Source organism: Vanacampus margaritifer, chromosome 4, assembly GCF_051991255.1.
Source record: "Vanacampus margaritifer isolate UIUO_Vmar chromosome 4, RoL_Vmar_1.0, whole genome shotgun sequence".
NCBI lineage: Eukaryota > Metazoa > Chordata > Actinopteri > Syngnathiformes > Syngnathidae > Vanacampus > Vanacampus margaritifer.
In genome coordinates, this window is record NC_135435.1 from 27,168,405 (window position 1) to 27,189,121 (window position 20,717).

Genomic DNA, 20,717 nt, shown 5'->3' on the forward strand with positions numbered 1-20,717 from the left:
ATCGCAGTTTTTCTCTAACACGTCACATTTTTGAGGTATTAGGAGCCTTGTTTACCCCCCCCCCCCAAAAAAAAACAAACAAACAAACAAACAAAAAAAACTAAAAACAAAACCTGAAATAAATATGCAAAAAAAAAAAAAAAAAAACTAGGATAGAATAGTTAAAAGCTTTGAAATCTAAAAACACTGCAAAAAACGAAATCTAATTTACAGGTTAACAGAATAACTTAATTCCTACTATGCTAGCTTTCAGCTGTGCTATTAGGAGCTGCACACATCTCTCATCGTCTCAATTGTGACTGCACAAACAAAGTTCCCACGTAGCTGTAGATGAGTCCAATTGTAAAATGAGCTCTTCTTACTACAGTCTTTCTACAGCTAATCGGTGGAATTTTGCTTATCCAGGTGGTAAGGTGTGGGTTAACAATTTGACGTGCTAGAAAAAAAAAGAACTGCAATTTAGGAATCAGCACACAAATTTTAGTTTTTATCAGCATACAAATCGAACTCAACTTCTTTTTTTCAAATTATTCCCCGGTGTAATTGAAGCAAGTTAATAATATATCATGGATAGATTTTTTTTTTTTTTCGAAAGCTGGTCACTGGCAATTAAAGACATTCTGCTGTTTCTTACCTTTGTTTTATAGGTGACACGTATTTAAGCAAATATTTTTTTGTCTACTAAACCAAAAAAAAAACTGTTAAGGGAACACATAACAATTAAAGCTAGGTGCAGCTTGATACCAAAATTCCAATGATTGGAAAAAAAGAGGTATTTTGATTAGTGTTTCTTGTATCATTAAAACCAATCAAGCCAGCAAAGCATATCTGTGCAAAGCAGTTTCCTCGGTGCACCCCAAGAGTCCTATTTTGGAGAGCAAATGTGCAAGAAGCCAGATACGTCTGAATGAAAAATCAGTTCTACTGATTTATAATCGATTCACTAAAATCCAAAAGCTTTAAAAGCCTGCATTGAAATGGATAAACAAAGCACATCTCAGCCTTATTTCCTTGCATGCACACAGTAAGCATTTTTCTTTTTCTTCTTCTGTCCAAACCGAACACAGTCGCAAAGTTACCGTCCAAAGAAAAGCAAAACACATTCCTTCATTATCTGGAAAAACAACCGGCAGAAACACCGAAATGTGAGTTGTCACCTGCGATGATTTTAAAAACGTACTCCAAAACAATTGAGTGAACGCCCGGGCACCATTTTGTTCAGAGGTGAAAGCTTTTTCAGTTTCGTCACCAAGCATTCGTCTGGGGATGACGAGGACGCAGCGTTTCAGTCCTCGCACACAGTCAGCCACTCTCAACAGGTTGTGTTCCCGAACCTTCAACAGGTCTGGTGCGGGAGCGGCCGTAGAACGTGTTTCAACATACTGTACGCAACAGTATAGTAGTTCGTGAGCAACCGGCACGCGTGTATTATCTCCATCTGGGCTGCGTTGCGCCGAATGACGCTACGAGGGCGGTCATCAATAGTAATTGCGACGGTCGGTGGGAGAGCGTCTTGCCCGCCGCTGCCGTGTGTACGTCACTTCTGTCGGCTCCGATCACCGGAGCTTCGGATCCCGCGTGAGCAGCCTCGGTCGTGCAGCTGTCCGAGCAGCCGCTGCCACTGCCGGAACTACTGCCTTCGTCACCTGGATGGAGAAAGCGCACGTTCATTTTGACTCGTGTGTGAAATGTTAGTAGCTTAGTCCGTGACAGCTCCCCCTATGGTGACAGGAGGAACAACACCTTGGACTGGTCTGCGCATGCTCTGTCTTGATGTAAATGCATAGTCATGTCATCTTTACCATATTTAAAATGGCGGTGTCATTGTGCGGTGTGACGGTATGGGATTTTTTAATAGGTTTTAGGCGAACTAATGAATACACGCACACACTCACACGCGCGCACGCACGCACATACACATACAAAAAATAATAATAAATAAATAAAAAATAAAAAAAGAGAGCAATGATGATGACATGTCAAATCGGTAAAATTACCAAATGAACAATAATGAGCTCTCCAGGAAAAAAAATAAAATAAAAAATAATAATAATAATAAAATAAATAAAATGGCGGTGTCTTGTTTGTGATGGGAGAAATACTTTTACATGACTTAACGATCGGTTGTAATTTGAGGCATGTAAAAACGACCTCTGTGGTCGTCATCAATTGGAGGACGGTCACCATCTTAATGATACTTTTCTTTTCCCGTGTCTGACCGGAAAGTCTTGGTTCACCAAAACATTTGATGACAAAAGTGCATATCGTATCGGCAGGGCTGAACAACATATACATTAGGCGGAATATCCTTCGGAATCTCTAAACCCAATTGTTCATTTTGACTTGCCTAAAATAGTGGAAATCTGTAAAACCGGTAATGAATCCAAAGCATGGGCTGAAGCCGTATCCGAGCAAAGAGCCGTCTCATTTTGGCTGTGTGCTTTGGGGACATTTAGATCCACTACAACAAATTGAATTGGTCCTGCTCTTAACGTGTCAAGGATGCAAGGAAGCAAGGAAAAAGAATATACTAGTATTGGAAAAACAAACAAACAGAAACCAAATTTGAACGAATGCACAAGGTGCAATTAGTTGAAAATAGTCACAGAATCCATGAAAAAGAATTCACAGAGGATCCTGAGATCCACACTGCATCCTGTTGTGATGAATTCACACTAAATGTCCCCCAAATCGTGTGTAAGACAATCGTACTATACTCCTTGTTTGTATTTTTGTTATCCCTGTAACAACCACAACCAATTTATGATGTCTCTTCTCACTTCTCTTTGCAACTTTTTCTTGATAAACAAGAAATAATGTACTATTTGCCTGCATCACCGCGACAATGGCTATCTGTTAACCTAATGATGCCATTCTTGCCTCATTTTCTTTTCTTTTTTTCTTTTCTTCTTTTTCTTTTTTTCTTGCCTCATTTTAAACGGAGGCATCCTTTCGGAGTATCATGATGTGTTGCTGCATGATAAAAAGCTGAACTCATTTGAAAGTGGTGGTTCCGTGTGTGCATCGTATTATAAACATACAAATACAACAACAAATATATACTGTATAATGATAGCAAGGCTTACTGGAGTCTTGGAAGTAGATATCATTTCCATTGTATGCATTTTTCAGCTTATTGGTCATCACCCGCAGTGCCATTATTTGTTGCCGAATTAATGTGTCTGGTCTGGTGATGTCCAAGTTCACCTCTGGGTTGTTCACCTGGTTTGTTAGTCCTTCCTTCACCACCTCTGGGAAATACCTAAATAAAATAACAGAACAGATTTTTGGCAAATGTAGTATCAGGTTTAATTGAAAGGTCTGTTATTGGTCGTTAACTAGAAAGCAACAACTGCGTTCGGATTAGGTGAACGGTATGGGATTTTTTAATAGGTTTTAGGTGACCTAATGAATACACACTCACACGCATACTCACCCACATTCAAAAAAAATAATAATAATAATAAAAAAATAAATGAAAAAGGAAAAAAATGAGCAATGATGATGACATGTCAAATTGGTAAAATTGCCAAATGAACAATACTGAGCTCTCCAGAAAAAAAATAAATAAATAAATAAAAATAAAGCAATAAAAAGTTCATTTTGGCTCTCACACCTAAAAAAAAAAAAGAGAAAAAAAAAAGAGCAATGATGATGACATGTCAAATCGGTAAAATTGCCAAATGAACAATACTGAGCTCTCCAGAAAAAAAAATAAATAAATAAAAATAAAGCAATAAAAAGTTCATTTTGGCTCTCATACCTAAAAAAAAAAAGAGAAAAAAAAAGAGAAAAATAAAAAAAAGAGAGAGCAATGATGATGACATGTCAAATCGGTAAAATTACCAAATGAACAATACTGAGCTCTCCAGGAAAAAAATAAAAAAAATAAAAAATAAAGCAATAAAAAGTTCATTTTGGCTCTCACACATAAAAAAAATAAAAAAAATAAAAAAAGGAGAGCAATGATGATGACATGTCAAATCGGTAAAATTACCAAATGAACAATACTGAGCTCTCCAGAAAAAAATAAAAATAAAATTAAAATAAAGCTATAAAAAGTTCATTTTGGCTCTCACACCTAAAAAAAAAAAAAAAAAAAAGCAACTGGAGTTTTTTTTTTTTTTTTTTTTGCAAAATCATGTAAAGCACACCTTGCTTGCGACGAAGCAAAATTCTATGTAGATGATTTCATTACACACTGTCCACTCATGCCTTGACTGTTAATGAGGTTTTACTGTTTGCAAAGCAATTGATTCCCTTTCCAGATTTAGTGGTGTTTAAAAACAGTGCTGGCGCAAGCAAGGGAATTAACATCTTTTATTGCACCATCTGTGATTTTGTTATTTGCGGGGGGGCAAAGGGTACGGCATGGTAAAAAATATTCAGCCCGTCTTTCCGGTTCGCTGTCAAAGTAAGAAGCAGCAAGTCCGATCTTCTGTACAGCTCAGTGATCACCACACTGCAGTGGTAATAACTGAAGTTCAGACTCCTCCAGGTATTAGAATCTTGGCGCGTGTAGCAGTTCTCCATATAAGCGCTAATTATTGTACTTTTAGAGGGAGAGTTCGTCTAGTAACACGGTGTTGCTACTTTAATTCCTAGCAAAGCGCGGTAACCAGACAGCTGGCCCGCTTTACTACGGGTTCTAAAGAGTCACAAAAGTCCTCACCTGGCCTTGGTGTGACTATTCCAACACTGCTCCTCGTCAGACTCTGTCAATTTGCCATCGGCGCAGATGTCATCTGGTAGATTGGACCAGAACCTTTTAGACACCTTCAGTTTCTCTTTGATGTCAATCACCTGCCGCAGGCCAAAACAGAGCAGAGAAATTTACATGACCTTGATATTTACTTTACTTGTGGAAGGCTTAAAGGTCAGACGGATTGGTTTGTAGGCGGTTTGTTGTATTATAAAATAATAACAACCCAAAAAAATCACTGGCTAACTTGCGTGCAGCTGCACAATCTTGAGAGATACAAAACAAGAGTTCTCAAAATGAGCTTCTCACCCGATCTCCAAGGCCCGGGCACCCTGCAGAGGAAATTTATCCAAGATCTTGCTCTTGAGGTGACTGCATTACTTTGCGACTAAGAATGGACTTATGGAAACCATGTGAATAATAATAATAATAATAATAATAATAATGTTTATCATGTGAATAAGTTAGCATGTCAATTTGTCAATAAAAAGTCACTATAGTCTTGTCACTATTACGGGCGGAAAAAATTTGCGTTCGCATTCTTTGCATGCCCTCGCAAAAAAAAAAAAAAAAAAAAGACAAAAAAAAAAAGCGTTCCCTTGTAAAGATTGCGTTCCCTCGCTGTATTTGCGTCCCCCTTGCAAAAAACATTGGTTTCGTTTTTTTGGGCAAGGAGACGCATTTTTTAAACGAGTTGATGTACTTCCTGGTCAACTTAAGTGTGACCAAAAAGCGACGAGGACGGCGCTTCTACAGCAGTGGGAAATCTTAATTGAATTTTATTTTGAAAAGGTGCTGCTGTAGATATCTGTGCTACGGTGCCGCCGCCGCCGCCTCTCACCCGCGCATTCGCTACACTATACAAAACCAAAACGGCGTTATCTCGCATTTATTGCGAGGGAACGCAAACGTTTTTACGAGGGAACGCAATCTTTGCAAGGGAACGCAAATGATTATTATTCTTATTATTTTTTCCTACCATGTCACCTTAGGGGCTTCCGTAGCCTTTGACCTTTTTCAGTCCCCAAGACGACTGAAAGGCATCAACTTAGAAACACTGCAAGTGTTGGCTAATTAACCAAGTCAATATGGGAACAAAATGCAACACAACAGAATGTAGCAGAAAACAAAACTGTCATCTCTGTAAGGATATTCGGACATCTATGCGGCGGGTACGCGCATCACTTCTTTTGTTATTTATTCCATCAAGAGAATTTGCATTTGCTTTTTCTTCCCAGCCGTCTTGTCCACTTGCATCCATATTATTGTGTTTGTCTTTGATTCTTACAAGAGAGACGCGGGGCTTCGTCTTGAATATTTGAAACAAATGCTCACCCGTGACTGATTCCATCTGGACTCAGCACGGAGTTTTGAGTGGGTGAGAAGCGAACATGAGGGTAAAAACGCGGGGACTCGTCATGAACAGATGTTGTTACTGCTGCGTCTGATATCATGATAACACAAGTTCATCTGATCACCAGTCTTAGAGCCAATTAAGATCCGATACAAGAGAGGTGCTACAACTGTTATCTTTCCAAGCCCAAAAAATAGCTCGTTTGATTTGAACTAGTTGTAATAAGTTCAAATAAATGAAAATGAAAACATGTTGACTGTTCAAAACTGCAGTTCAGTTCAAACCACAAAATATTGGATTTTCTTAGCGTATTCCCTGTTTTCCATACATTTTTAATTTGCTGTCTCACTTGCTGCACCCCTGAAGATGGAGAGTTGAAAAATATATGCGAATGCAACCAGTTTAATTAGAGTTTAGGAATAATCCATCAAAGTGTTGAACGGCAGATTGATGGACTTCTGTGCTTTGCAGAAAAGATATATGTTTCATATAAGCCAATTGTGCACGACATGATGAAATGAATTTGGCCAACCAAGTGAACAATCGCTGCAGTTGGATTATTGTACAATTCACAATGAAAACTCTTCCCTGGCTGCAGCATAAAGAGCCAACCCCCATCCCCCTACTCCATTTTCGGTTTCAAGCTTCATTTAAGAAGAAGACTGGAATAGAATACAGTACATTTACTCTTTAAATATAAATGATGCTAATCCCCAGGACACTTGATAATACAGTATGTTTCCTAATCAACGTTGAGCTCCTCCTAACTGCATTTGCTGAATCCCCCCCTTAGCTAGTGTCTTTCATCTTTTCTTATTTTAGCACAGGCCTCAGTCAAATTCAAAATCACATTTGGCCATTATTACAAGTAGACAATGTCAAGTGAGTGGGATCCGTTTGCGGCTGGAATTAATAAAAAACAAAAAAAACAACCATGTTATGAAATATAACACAATATATTTTATTGTCATTGTAGAAGACAACCAAATTGGACACATTAATTATTGTAAATATTTGAATTTATATAGTAGGAACCTACTAGACACAAACCTATCGTCCTGTAATTTATCGAGAGTAACACACAGTTTTTGCTTAAAAAAATAAAATAAAATAAATCATTCATCCAAAATCGAGGTGGGCTATTATAGGGACCAACACTTATACAAGGAAACGTCAATTTATTAAAAAAAAAAAAACATGCCTTAACCTGTTCTGCATCAAACCGGGTACCCCATATGGCAACGAGTTCAGTACAAGTTAGGGGTGTGAATTGCTGAGTACCCGGCGATTCGATTCGTATCACGATTCGATTTGATACCGATTAATCCCGATACGAATCTATAAATTGATTATTGTGATTTTTTTTTCTTTTCTCAAATTTAGAAAATACTAATCAGTAAACTTGTACATTTACACTGTAAGATTTGTATGAAAATGTATTTATTTATCTGAAAATTCAGGCTTATAACTGAGCCACTGCATTTAACAAACAGGTTGCAGTCTGTTTCATGTTTGAACAGCACTCAAATAAAATATTAAGCCTTAATGTTCCATTAATATAACATTCATCTATGCTTAATGTGTGAATCCTAACCCTAAGTAAGACGTTTTGTTGAATATTCCCATGGAAAATTGATGATTAAAAATCGATTCGGCCGAATATCAAATCGATTTGAGAATTGCGCGCTGCAATATCGCAATATATTGCCGAATCGATTTTTTCTAACATCCCTAGTACAAGTATTTTTTTTAACCATTTCACGACACTTGCCACTCAATAAATATCGGAACATATCCGGGACTTTCTACGGTCATGACAGCTCGAATGTTGACAGTCAAAACGGTCCGCAAAGTAAGAGAAGATCTATTTACACAAAAAATAAGAGTAAAAAGACAAATTTCAGGTGCGCATAATATACAAGTTTGTGTTCTTATCCAGAAAATACGGTAACATTATAATAATAAACTGCATGTATCTGCTTTTATCGAGTGTTTCTATGTAATCACTTCTTGTGCTTATTGGATTTACTATATTAGCATTACAGCCAAAATAATCCTCATGTAGAATTATAATCCCATTACGTTTGTATTTCTAACAATTGTTCTGAGGTTCTTTTCCTCTTCTTTTTTTTTTTTTTTTTTTGCTCACATTGAACAGCGAGCTGTCTCAAGAGAAGAGCTGACTCTGAATTTCTTCTCTAGAGACTTCTCCTTTCTTTTATGTCCTCAGAGTTTGAGGGGAGTTTTATATCCGCTCCATCGTAGAAAGCTGCTTCATTAAAAACTGTTGCTGGACCCTGAAGTGAAACAACGTAGACTCAGCGGCCAAAAATTCGGGAACAATCGAATGAGTATCAAAAAGAAGTCTGCTCTATAAAAATAAGGTTGTTTCATTTTGATTGACACTGTCAGATTTACTTTGCATTTTTTTTTATTGTTTGTAGCTATGACATAAAACTACACAGTTTCTAGTAAACGTTTAGAAATCTACTTTACTCCTATTTCACAATTAAGTGAGAATCGAATTGAGGAAATGCCGATGCGGGAGACAGGCCTCAGGTTCTAATTGTAATCTGGAGACCAAAGCACAAATACTGTCATTAGGTTAAAGACATTCTGATGTGAGTGTGGTTCTCCACCAGAGGTCATGACCTCAACAACCAGCCACAGTATTGATCAGAGCAGGATATGCTTGGCTATTTTACTTGAACTAATCACACTAATGTTATATCAATACGGCATATTTAAACAATCCATTCGAATCATAATGTGTCACAAGGCATTTTCAAAAATAAATAAATCCTTGTACTGAGTATTGATCAATATGACAATAATGTTTGTATGAACTGCATAGCGTCACGTGGAATCCAGACAGTATAAACAACTGCATATTCCATGTATTAGAAAAGGGTGGATTGAGACGAACCCCTAGGCATTAATGTGACCATTTTTTGGCTTTTTGTTGGTTCTGACCAAGCCATTTCAAAATAAAATACTGCCCACGGGTTAATATGTAATGATTTCCATTAGAAAATTTCACTTTGCAGTCAAGATAAACTACAAATGAAAATATCAATGTTACAACGCCACACTTCTTTCTGCAGGACTCAAAATCAAGTCAATGAGGTTTCCAGAAAGGATTGAGAGGAGAGTTGTAGATTCTTTCTCTGAACCGATCCCTGGGCGCCGTAGCAGCCTCCTGCTCAACAAGCGTGTCTTGCTATCTGGTTGTGTTTTTCTGATAACTCCAGCAGTTAGCTAAAAAGAAGGTGCGAGAGGTTGATGCTTACGCTATTGGGGGGTTAGGAGGGATTTCAATCTTTGACATTCATAAGCAAGGGTCAAGGCAATATGTGCAGAGAGAAATTTCTAAGAGCCACAGGGCGCAAGACTCTGACCATGAACGCCGAGCATATTAAATATGTTTGGAAGATTGACTCTCAGCAGTAAGATCAGAGAGAGGTTTCAGGGTAAAATAATTGTTTCCCTGTACAGTTGTGATTGCAACGGGTTTAAGCCGTACATCTTTTTCTCTTAAGGAATAGTTCAATACCAGACTGTAATTTTATTTGTATTTTTTTCTGGAGAGCTGAGTATTGTTCATTCGGTAATTTTACCGATTTGACATGCCATCATCATTGCTCTCCAGACTGTAATTTTTTCGAAAACTAAAAGGAGCGAGTTGTCACAGAAATTTGGGCGGAGTTATCAAGAGAATAGTATTTTCTTCTTTTTCTCCTCTGCAAAGGAAAATGTAGCAATGTGGTGTATCTTGAGATGTCGTATTTCCAAGGGAGAAACAAACGCTCGGTCTTTTCAAGACTTGAGTTTGAGTTGCTCGACGCCGACACATTAAAGACACGCAGAGACGCGTCCTCCCCCCTTCGTGGACTCTATGGGGGGAAAGAGATGAAGAACGGGAGTACTGATGAGAGTGACTGATTTAGTGAAGATGGGAAATGGCACTGATACGCAGCTCTGAGGGACAGCCGGGTTCAAATTGTGGACATTCTGTAGACTCTGTTATTTACGTATTGCTAAGCCGAACCCAAGAAGTCGGGTGAAATGAATAACCTACGACACAACCCCCAAAATTGGGTTGTTTTGCACAACCAACACGGATGACTTGACCCCTCCCATTGTTTTTTCCCCCCCTCCCTCAACATAAAAAAAATGGGTAGTTTTCGTGATTTAATCATTTGACCCAAGTTTTTGGGTTGAATAAATAACCTAAATAGTTGGGTTATTTTTATGTTCAATAACCCATGAGGGCAGGTTATTTCAGTTTCTGGGATAAACAAACAACCCCAAAATTTGGGTTCTTTATTTTGGGGGGGGTTAAATAAATTACCCAAAAACTTGGGTCAGTTTCTTGTTGACCAAATTATTTTTTTTCCTTCCTCAACATAAAAAAAATGGGTTGTTTTCGTGATTTAATCATTTGACCCAAGTTTTTGGGTTGAATAAATGACCTAAATAGTTGGGTTACTTTTATGTTCAATAACCCATAAGAGGGGGGGGGGTGATATTTCAGTTTCTGGGATAAACAAACAACCCAAAAATTTGGGTTCTTTATTTTTTGGGTGGGGTTAAATAAATTACCCAAAAAGTTGGGTCAGTTTCTTTTTGACCTAATTTGAGTTTGACCCAAATGTTTTTAAGTGTAGCAACAAATATACATCATGTCAGCTAAGTAGAAATCATTCTTATTCTTACTATTGTTGTAAACTTAGAGGATCCTCAACGGGGAAGATGTTTTCACGCAGCATATTCATGTTAAACAAACCATGACCTGCCTAATATAAGCACATATGGATGTTTCAAACCCGGCCGGTTTCATGACTTGTCCCGAGGGTAAAAAATTCCATTTGGGGAAAAAGGGCTTCGCAAACAGATGGCTCCTTATCTGGTAAACTTTCAAAGCAACTTGAAAACTTAAGTTGGTTACGGTAAATATTGTTTTATATGAACTAAGTGCAGAAATTCTTACATTGCCAGTTAATTAGTACAACTAAATAAACGGGAAATTAAGGTGGGATTATCAAATTCAAATAAAACGAGAAAGCATAACTGCAAATAAGATTGCATTGCAAGGTTAGCTTTGTACACAACGATCTTACATGAGGTAATTCAGAGCATCAAATAATTTGCCAACATGGATTTCCTTAGTCACGCTGACACTTCTTTCAATTTGCCAGCCGATCAGTGCAGATGAGGAAAAGCCTGTGCTCTGGCAAAGTAAGGTTTGTCACCTTCTTCCCCAGGTTGGATGATGTGTTGTGCGAACTTTGCACAGGGAAAGCACGAGCCAACAGCTGGATGATGAACAGGCGGTGGCATCCTGGCAGACAAACTCCTCAGGGGGTAAAAGCAGACACGTTTGACGAATCACCGCTTTGGGTCCAAAGGGGCCCAAATGGGAAATTGCTCCCCATTTAGTTGGAAAGTTGTGAAGTCATAGTAAGATTGAATGCCAGCTGCAAGTACACTGGAATTTATTATAGTTATATATATATATATATATATTTTTTTAAAGAACTTTGTGGTATTGACTGAAACTATCCATGACAAAGTCTAGACATACAACAGGTTTAGTTAATTCAATTTCACGTGAGGACATTTCTCCGCCATCAATGTCAGCAGTGACATTAGCTCTGAAGTGTTTTGATTTTAAAGTAGTATTTTACTGACTAATGCATGACAGAATTCAGAGATAATTAATCTCACAGGTTGACTGACAGATTATTAACCAGACATTAAAATATATTCAAACCTGCCCAGCCTCAAATTACACTTGCCTTTCCCTTATATGTTGTTGGCAATGTATGCATGACATTACAACAGCGATGGGCAACTTCAATGCTGGAGGGGGCTTTGAGATATTATAACTCAAAACTGCACTTGATGCATATTCACAGTTCGGCACCTGAATATTTGTAGACTTTTTTTCTTCTCATAATTTTGTAATATTTTTAGTTTAGTTTAGTTTTCTGGGATTTTATCACCATCTACTTCCTGTCTTTTGTGTTAAAAGAATATATCTTTTTTTTTAGATAATTGAAAATAAATTGAATAAACAAATATAAAAATGAATTAAAAACAACAACATTTTATTTAATTATTTATTTATTTTAGAAAATGTTACAAGGAGTCACTCAGCGTGGCCGCATGGTGCCCGTGTGCTCATAAGAAAAATAAATCTCATCCACCTTGTTGCCTGGTTAATTATTTAAACTTCCGCATTTTTTGAAACATAAAATCAGTTTATTTTTATTATTTTTTAATTTTTTTTCTAGAGAGAGCTCATTATTGTTCATTCAGTAATCTTACCGATTAGACATGTCATCATCATTGCTCTCTCTCTCTCTCTCTTTTTTTCTCTTTTTCTTTGTATGTGCGTGAGTATGTGCGTGCATGTCATTAATTCACCTAAAACCTATAAAAAATCCCATACCGTTCACCTAAACCGAATACTTCAGAATCCAGCTAGAGTTGTGAGGTTGTCAGGAGACCCGAGGAAGGATCAAAGAAAAGAAAGGAAAGTGAAATCCAGCACCGACCAGGCATCACCTACTACCCACCGGGTTACCAACCAGAATCTTTCACCGACCCCAGAAACATCTAAATTCCAACAAATCAGGGAGACCTCAAGAGACCAAAGGAAAGACTAAGGAAAGGAAGGAAGGATCAGTTAAAATGATTATTCAAAATAGACTCAACCCAAAGCCTCAGATTGTTTGGTGCACATGCTTCTGTCAGACATAATGTTAAATATATACAATATTACTTCAAAAGGTAAAACTTCCATAAACTTTTATTATTTCAACTTTTATTATGTAGCAGCTATACGGACAAAAAAAAAATCTGTGAAGACACGGAAGAGGAAAACGAGCCCGAGACAGAAACTACCGCAGCAGCCTATGCCGACAACAGACGTGTGTTTCCTTTCTCTACATTTGAACTTTGTTTGTCTCAGTGAGGTTTTTTGAAATGTGAGACAGAAGCCACAGAAAAATGACAGCGGCGGGTGAGAACGACTGACGGCCATTAAGCTCGAACAGATAAGACAGGAAATCTATTAGGAAGTTTTTTGTGCCAACTCAGTCAGAATTTGATGGTATTGTCAACATAAAATCATGCTGCGGTCCTTTGGAACAAGACTATAAATATGATGCCAGCATCAGCCTCTGTCTTCATACACGTGAGCAAACAATGTAGTAAACTATACAGCAAACTCACAAAGGCTTGAGACTTTGACAAATCACGCCTTGCCCGACAATGAAGAAGCGGTTCACTATAATTGGTGTCTTCACACCTGTGTTGTATTTTGTCTTCATTCAACTGCGTGGGAGTGAAGCAATTAAGTCGTAGACAATGCAGACAAAGCTCAACATTTTTTTCTTTTGGTCTCTTGAAGAATTGCTAATTCATTTGGAAATCTGGTAGAAATGAGTCTAATGGGAAGGGCAGGCAGTTCTTTTAAGCAACTGCGATAAGAAATGAAGGAGGAACACGTAAAAATTCCCCGTAAGTGAACATAAAATATAAAAACGCTTGACCGTAACTGTTGGAATTAGAGGAAATACCCTCTTGTTGAAAAAAGGGCTTTTAGAGACTTGCAGCCAGAAAACATCACTTTGATAAAATTACTTCTCATCCACTTTGCATGTGAGCGTGTACTCATTAATTCACCTAAAACCTATAAAAAAATCCCATACCGTTCACCTAAATCGAATACGTCAGAATCCAGCTAGAGTTGTGAGGTTGTCAGGAGACCCGAGGAAGGATCAAAGAAAAGAAAGGAAAGGAAATTAAACCGCGATAAGAAATGAAGGAGGAACACATAAAAATTGCCTCGAAGTGAACATAAAATATAAAAAAAACGCTTGACCGTAACGGTTGGAATTAGAGGAAATACCCTCTTGTTGAAAAAAGGGCTTTTAGAGACTTGTAGCCAGAAAACATCACTTTGATAAAATTACTTCTCATCCACTTTGCATGTGACTGTGTACTCATTAATTCACTTAAAACCCATAAAAAAAATCCCATACCGTTCACCTAAACCGAATACTTCAGAATCCAGCTAGAGTTGTGAGGTTGTCAGGAGACCCGAGGAAGGATCAAAGAAAAGAAAGGAAAGGAAACCGCGATAAGAAATGAAGGAGGAACACATAAAAATTGCCCCTAAGTGAACATAAAATATAAAAAAAACGCTTGACCGTAACGGTTGGAATTAGAGGAAATACCCTCGTGTTGAAAAAACGGCTTTTAGAGACTTGCAGCCAGAAAACATCACTTTGATAAAATTACTTCTCATCCACTTTGCATGTGAGCGTGTACTCATTAATTCACCTAAAACCTATAAAAAATCCCATACCGTTCACCTAAATGGAATACTTCAGAATCCAGCTAGAGTTGTGAGGTTGTCAGGAGACCCGAGGAAGGATCAAAGAAAAGAAAGGAAAGGAAATTAAACCGCGATAAGAAATGAAGGAGGAACACATAAAAATTGCCTCTAAGTGAACTTAAAATATAAAAAAAACGCTTGACCGTAACGGTTGGAATTAGAGGAAATACCCTCTTGTTGAAAAAACGGCTTTTAGAGACTTGCAGCCAGAAAACATCACTTTGATAAAATTACTTCTCATCCACTTTGCATGTGAGTGTGTACTCATTAATTCACCTAAAACCTATAAAAAATCCCACCCCGTTCACCTAAATGGAATACTTCAGAATCCAGCTAGAGTTGTGAGGTTGTCAGGAGACCCGAGGAAGGATCAAAGAAAAGAAAGGAAAGGAAAGGAAACCGCGATAAGAAATGAAGGAGGAACACATAAAAATTGCCCCGAAGTGAACATAAAATATAAAAAAAACGCTCGACCGTAACGGTTGGAATTAGAGGAAATACCCTCTTGTTGAGAAAACGGCTTTTAGAGACTTGCAGCCAGAAAACATCACGTTGATAAAATTACTTCTCATCCACTTTGCATGTGAGCGTGTACTCATTAATTCACCTAAAACCTATTAAAAAAAAATCCCATACCGTTCACCTAAACCGAATACTTCAGAATCCGGCTAGAGTTGTGAGGTTGTCAGGAGACCCGAGGAAGGATCAAAGAAAAGAAAGGAAAGGAAAGGAAACCGCGATAAGAAATGGAGGAGGAACACATAAAAATTGCCCCTAAGTGAACATAAAATATAAAAAAAACGCTGGACCGTAACGGTTGGAATTAGAGGAAATACCCTCGTTGAAAAAACGGCTTTTAGAGACTTGCAGCCAGAAAACATCACTTTGATAAAATTATTTCTCATCCACATTGCAGCAAAGTAAAAAGGTTGCAGCAAGGCTCCATTAAAGATTAATACACAATTTGGCAAACTTCATACGTCTACCTCTTTGAGCAAAATATTTTTTTTTGCTTACCAACAGCTCACTAACGATTTTGTGATGTCATAGCCAGGATGCTCCCAGATGTTGTTGACTTCATCGCAATGTTTTGTCAACCCAACTGCGTGTCACCTCTGCTTGTTTATTGATCAGTAAGCACAAAATATTATACGAGCAAAATCAGTGATCATTTTTTTGGTCTTAACACTTTCTCTCTTTTTCCTCCCAGGCTGCACCCAGTTTGGGGCTCTTAAATGGAAAAAACGGATCTGCAGGCATTGTAAGAGTTTAATTGGAGCTGAAGCTGGATTAATCGAAAGCAAACTAAATGGTTTAAAGCAATTTGGCTATGTTGCCATTGGTCATATTGTAATTGGCAGTCCTGTTGACACTTCCACTGAGCAGAATGATTTCTCAAAAGAGTTGGGAATGTTTTGCTTCATTTTTTCCCCCCACAACGCATTAAAAGACAAAAAAAGAAGAGTTTTCTAAAAGATTCTCAAGGAGCTTGCTGTGGACCGCAGGGTCAATAATCTAAATCTCGTCCTTGTTGACAAAAAAACAAGCAAAAATTGTCTGTTTGTTGGAGGATGCTGGTTTCCTTCTTTTTTTTTTTTTCTTTCTGGAGAGCTCAGTATTGTTCATTCGGTAATTTTACCGATTTGACATGTCATCATCATTGCTCTCCTTCTTATTTATATTTAAAAAAAAAATATATATATATATATATAAAATTTAAAAAAATAAATAAATTGTCCCTTCTAAATAATTGTCAAAACCTCCAAAACTCAATTTGCATGTACTGTGTGTGTGTTCTGCTTCTTTGTGTACGTTTTTATTTATAAAACCCTTTTTTATTTATCAAACACATTATATTTTATGTTCTGTTATTTTATTGGAGTACTTTTTTTCTTCTTTTATTATGTTGTGAGGTGACCTCGAATGGCCCCTATAAAAAAAAATAAAAAATCATTGCTATTATTATTTGGTGCAATTCATGCAACAAACACTGAATATCAGAGTGAGAATTGAATTTCCCTCCAGGGTATTTGAGCGCCACACTGAATTGCCATTCGTGGCCCCGCAATCATACTGTTGATGGAAACACTCGAAACGAAGGAAATGTGCAGTACTTTGTCTCTTCAGGCATTGGGGAAAGAGGTTTACTCGCTGAATGGGCTCCAACAACAGCCGGTCTCTGTTTCACGAGCGAGCTAAATGACAACATAATGATTGTTATCTTAAGGAGATTACAGACTATTGAGAACACGATGATGGATATTATACTCAATTTATTCCATTAAGCCATCCTAAATTGTAAACCGCTCCTCTGGAGCAGCAATTTCATTCAACTAAATTTGATCACATCAGTGAGATAACATGCAAGGTTATGAGAGTTCACTTTTCACGTGCATTTTCTGTCACCAGAATGATCTAATTGCAAACTGCCACACTTTTGTCTATAGGTCAGGGGTCGGGGCTATCTATATGTGGCTGGCCTAATTCATTTCCACACTTCTGCAAATATAAGAGATGGTATAATCCCAATTAACTGTCGCTTGCTCACCAACCAACATCTGACAGCCAGGGTGCTGCGTTTTGACTTTAATGATAAGATAAAGCTATTTATACTTTATCTCCCATAAACGATGCACAATGAAATGTAACCTCTGGATTTAACCTATATTTGAGGAGCAGGTATTGCATTTAATAAAAATAAGACATTTGCAAACATTTACTTTTACTTAGGAAAAAATAAACTAAATTAGTTTGAAAAAGGTTGATGAGTATAACAACTAATGGAACAACAATAATTGGTAAGTAATTGGGGAAAAAAATTGTTTTGTAATACACTTTAATGCGAAATCTAATTTGATCCCATTATTCAATTAATCAATGGAATAACTGTTAATTCTACAAATAATCCATAGTGACAGCCCTAATTTAGTTTCAAATTCAAAACCTCAAATGTGGTTGGATTTCAAGTCATAATAAAAGCCAAGACATAATTCCTATTAGGGTAATAACACTTTTTTTTTTTTTATGCAATTAAAAGTCCTAAAGTGATTTAGGATGCAATCCTATTCATCACTTTGTACAGGGTTTGAGCATGCTTCAGATCTGAACTCATTTGACTTTTCACTTGTATGATTTTTCATTCACAAGCACAGGAACCTTGGCAGATTTCCTAACCTGTCGCCGGTTCTAAATGACACTTTGCATAATAGAAATAAACTCAAAATCAGCCACAAGTCAGGTTGCAAAATACAAGTCATACGTTAGTGTTGTATTATGAAGCGATTAGCACACATCAGACTGACTCCTTGGAAAAGCGAAAAAAGGTGTGAACTGTGATCTGTCCTAAGCCCATTTTTGTTTGAACTGACCCAGTGTGAGTGCACAACAGTAATAAGAGAGCAATGATGATGACGTGTCAAATCGGTAAAATTACCGAATGAACAATACTGAGCTCTCCAGAAGAGAGAAAAAAAAAAAAGAATGAAAAAAAAAAGTAATAAGAAGGTAAAAGGAATAGATTAGAAAAAATTCTTACACTGTGTTGCATTGTCATCCAGACGCCCCTCTAGTTGAAGCGGCAGCAGAAAAATGAAGAAGACAGAGATTTAATTGGACACAGGTCGAACAGACAAATACTCAAGTTAGTGGACCTTAAGCTAAATGATAAATGGTGCTACTTAATAAAGCAATAGAACTGCCTCAGCTCAACTGTGAAATAATGATCAGATTTACTACCATCAGATATGATTAATGAGCATATTTTTTTTTTGCATCGGGGAAGAGAAATAAACATTTGAGCACTCTAACATACATTTACAAGCGGCTATATATCATCCACATGAAAAGGAAATGAATTTAGTGAATTTTGCTGTAAGTGATGGAGGGACTTGGCAAACTCTTTCTGAGTGCGAGCTTTAGTCAAAAAACATGCAAACGGGTTATTTAATTTTCACATATTTCAGCATCCTGGCAATTACAGATATGGTCAGGTGATTTTAACAAATTACTGTGGTTGTATTTTGCAGTACAACTCCTGCAGATGCATCCATTTTTTGTGTGATTTAGAAATACAAATAATTAGAAACGCAGATCAATATGATGTGGTAGCACTTCTACATTACTGAAATAATCACGGAGAAGTAAAAGAAGAAGTATAAAACAATAAATTCAGTCTCTTGGCACATCGTGAGACTAGATTGCTTGACGATTGTTGACGACGTAGCCTCTGAGGGGTTATGAGATCTACACCCGGGTCAATTGGTGGAGCCCAGAGTTTGACTCAAACATGGTGAAGCAGCATTTCGCTGTTATGCCGCACACAAATACGCTGTGAGCGAAATCAGCGAATAAGTGAAAACAGACCAGTGTCGATGCTTTTGCAGGATACAAACTTATCTTTTTTCCATAGCTTTGATTAAGTTATTTTAGATGTCTACTTTTGTTTGTTTGCTTGCTTATTGAACATAGAAACCAGCAACAGAAATACTGCAATTAAAGTAAAAGGATTTAAAAGAAAAGAAATAATACTGAAATAATCACTCTTTAATTACGAAATAAATATAATATTCGTATCCTGGCTCATACCAGTCGATCCAGGCTCGTCTCCGTGGCTGTGGTCGGCTTTTCCTCGGGAGGATACGGTCTGAAACGAGCACTGAACACATCTGAGATGCCGCGTGCGGACCTGCCTATGCCTGAAGGTTTTGGGGGTCCGCAACTCTGGAAAAACTACAAGGAAGGAGACAAAACGATTTGAGGGATAATTACAAACAAATCCAGAAAGACAAATATGATGATAATAAATGAAGGGGGAAACCAAATGTGAATATATGGGATATAGATAATGTGCTTCGGTAATAGTCTAACATTATGTGAATTTAACCCTAATAGCAAAATATTGCTCTAGTGCTGCTCGGGAAAAAATGCGGCATCAATGATTGTGGCTTTTCAGAAGAAAACTGCTCTGAATGGATCATTCTTTTTCGAGTAGGTTTAAGAGCAATGCAAAAGTTCAGTTATTGCAGAAAAAGAAGAAGTATAAAACAATCAATTCCTAAAGCAGACATTAATCAGTCTCTTGGCACATCGTGAGATTAGATTGCTTGACGATTGTTGACGACGAAGCCTCTGAGGGCTGTTCGGATCCAAACAAACAAATTCAAACAGAAAAACTCATCAGCCCTTTGTGGCCTCTCTGCTGGCTCGGAATTCTGTGTTGCGGACGGCTATTATGACAAGGGCTGTCTTTTGTCTAATATTTATCAATCCTTCATCATGATTACAATTCTTATATCCTGTGCATCGCGCAGAAAAAGTGATTTTCCGCAGGTCAGCGCCACAGGATCGAAAGTACAATGCAAGGTGAATTTTGCGAGCGATCGTAATCTGCCAGCAATCTTTTAGCCAAGCGCGAGCTTTGGGGAAGACGGCCTCAGGTGCATAGACAATGGCTAAAGTTAGAAATTGCAGCTGCTGTGATATGGGGAAGAATGGGACATCTTATTCATACTGACCTGTGTGAATCTAGCCGGGAGATGGGCTTAAATACACCAGAGTGTAAAAGTTGAAATGAAGCTTACCTTTTGATAAGAGAAGTTTTTTTTTTTTTTTTTTTTTTACTTGGAGCTTTGGAATTTTTCCATTCCGAAGAGTAATTTGAAATGGAAGGAGGTTTAAGAATAAATTAGCTTCTTTATTTGCAGGTTAAATAGAAGTCATCTCATTGAACAGTGAATCTTGAAGGCATTTGTGCTGCGCATTAAAATAAATTAGCTGATTGGAAATTTGATTTTTAAGTATGAAGTCTGTTCTACTATTCTAGCATTTCCAAGACAAAGTCATGCCGTCATTTACTTACGTTGTGAAAATGAATTGTGACAGAAACGTCTTGTGTTTTAACCCTGGAGAACCCACGGGGTCAAATTTGGCCCCTATAAATTCTGCTACTCAAATAACAAAGACCTTTTTTTTTTTACAAATTTAACTTTAAAAGTCCAGAGTGCCACTTCTGACCCCTGCATGGAGCCATCTAGTGGATGAATATTGCACTTACATGAGCCAGAGTGGTGGCAACATGCTGTTTTGTTGAGCTGGAAATCAATCCAAACAAAACCATCTTCTCAGCAAACCATCAGATGGCAAAATTGTTTTTTTTTTGTTAATCTATTTCATATCATGTTGCAGAATGCCTAGGAGTATGTTTTATATATATATTTTGATAAATTAGCAACTCTGAGCTAGTTCAAAAAACAAGG

The 20,717-nt window shown here is 37.4% G+C and overlaps 1 protein-coding gene across 5 annotated transcripts in view; it reads right to left on the reverse strand.

Moving 5' to 3' along the window:
• Nucleotides 1-263: 263 nt before the first annotated feature.
• gpc6a (glypican 6a) overlaps nt 264-20,717 on the reverse strand; it is a 93,727-nt gene continuing 73,273 nt past the window's right edge. For all 5 annotated transcript variants that reach the window (XM_077563690.1, XM_077563689.1, XM_077563687.1 and 2 more), the window contains 5 exons: nt 19,048-19,191; nt 17,999-18,028; nt 4,673-4,803; nt 3,087-3,262; nt 264-1,646 (listed from right to left, as the gene is read on the reverse strand). In XM_077563690.1, the coding sequence (XP_077419816.1) occupies nt 1,429-1,646; nt 3,087-3,262; nt 4,673-4,803; nt 17,999-18,028; nt 19,048-19,191 (699 nt within the window). In that variant the 3' untranslated portion in view covers nt 264-1,428. The remainder of the gene's footprint in view (nt 1,647-3,086; nt 3,263-4,672; nt 4,804-17,998; nt 18,029-19,047; nt 19,192-20,717) is intronic.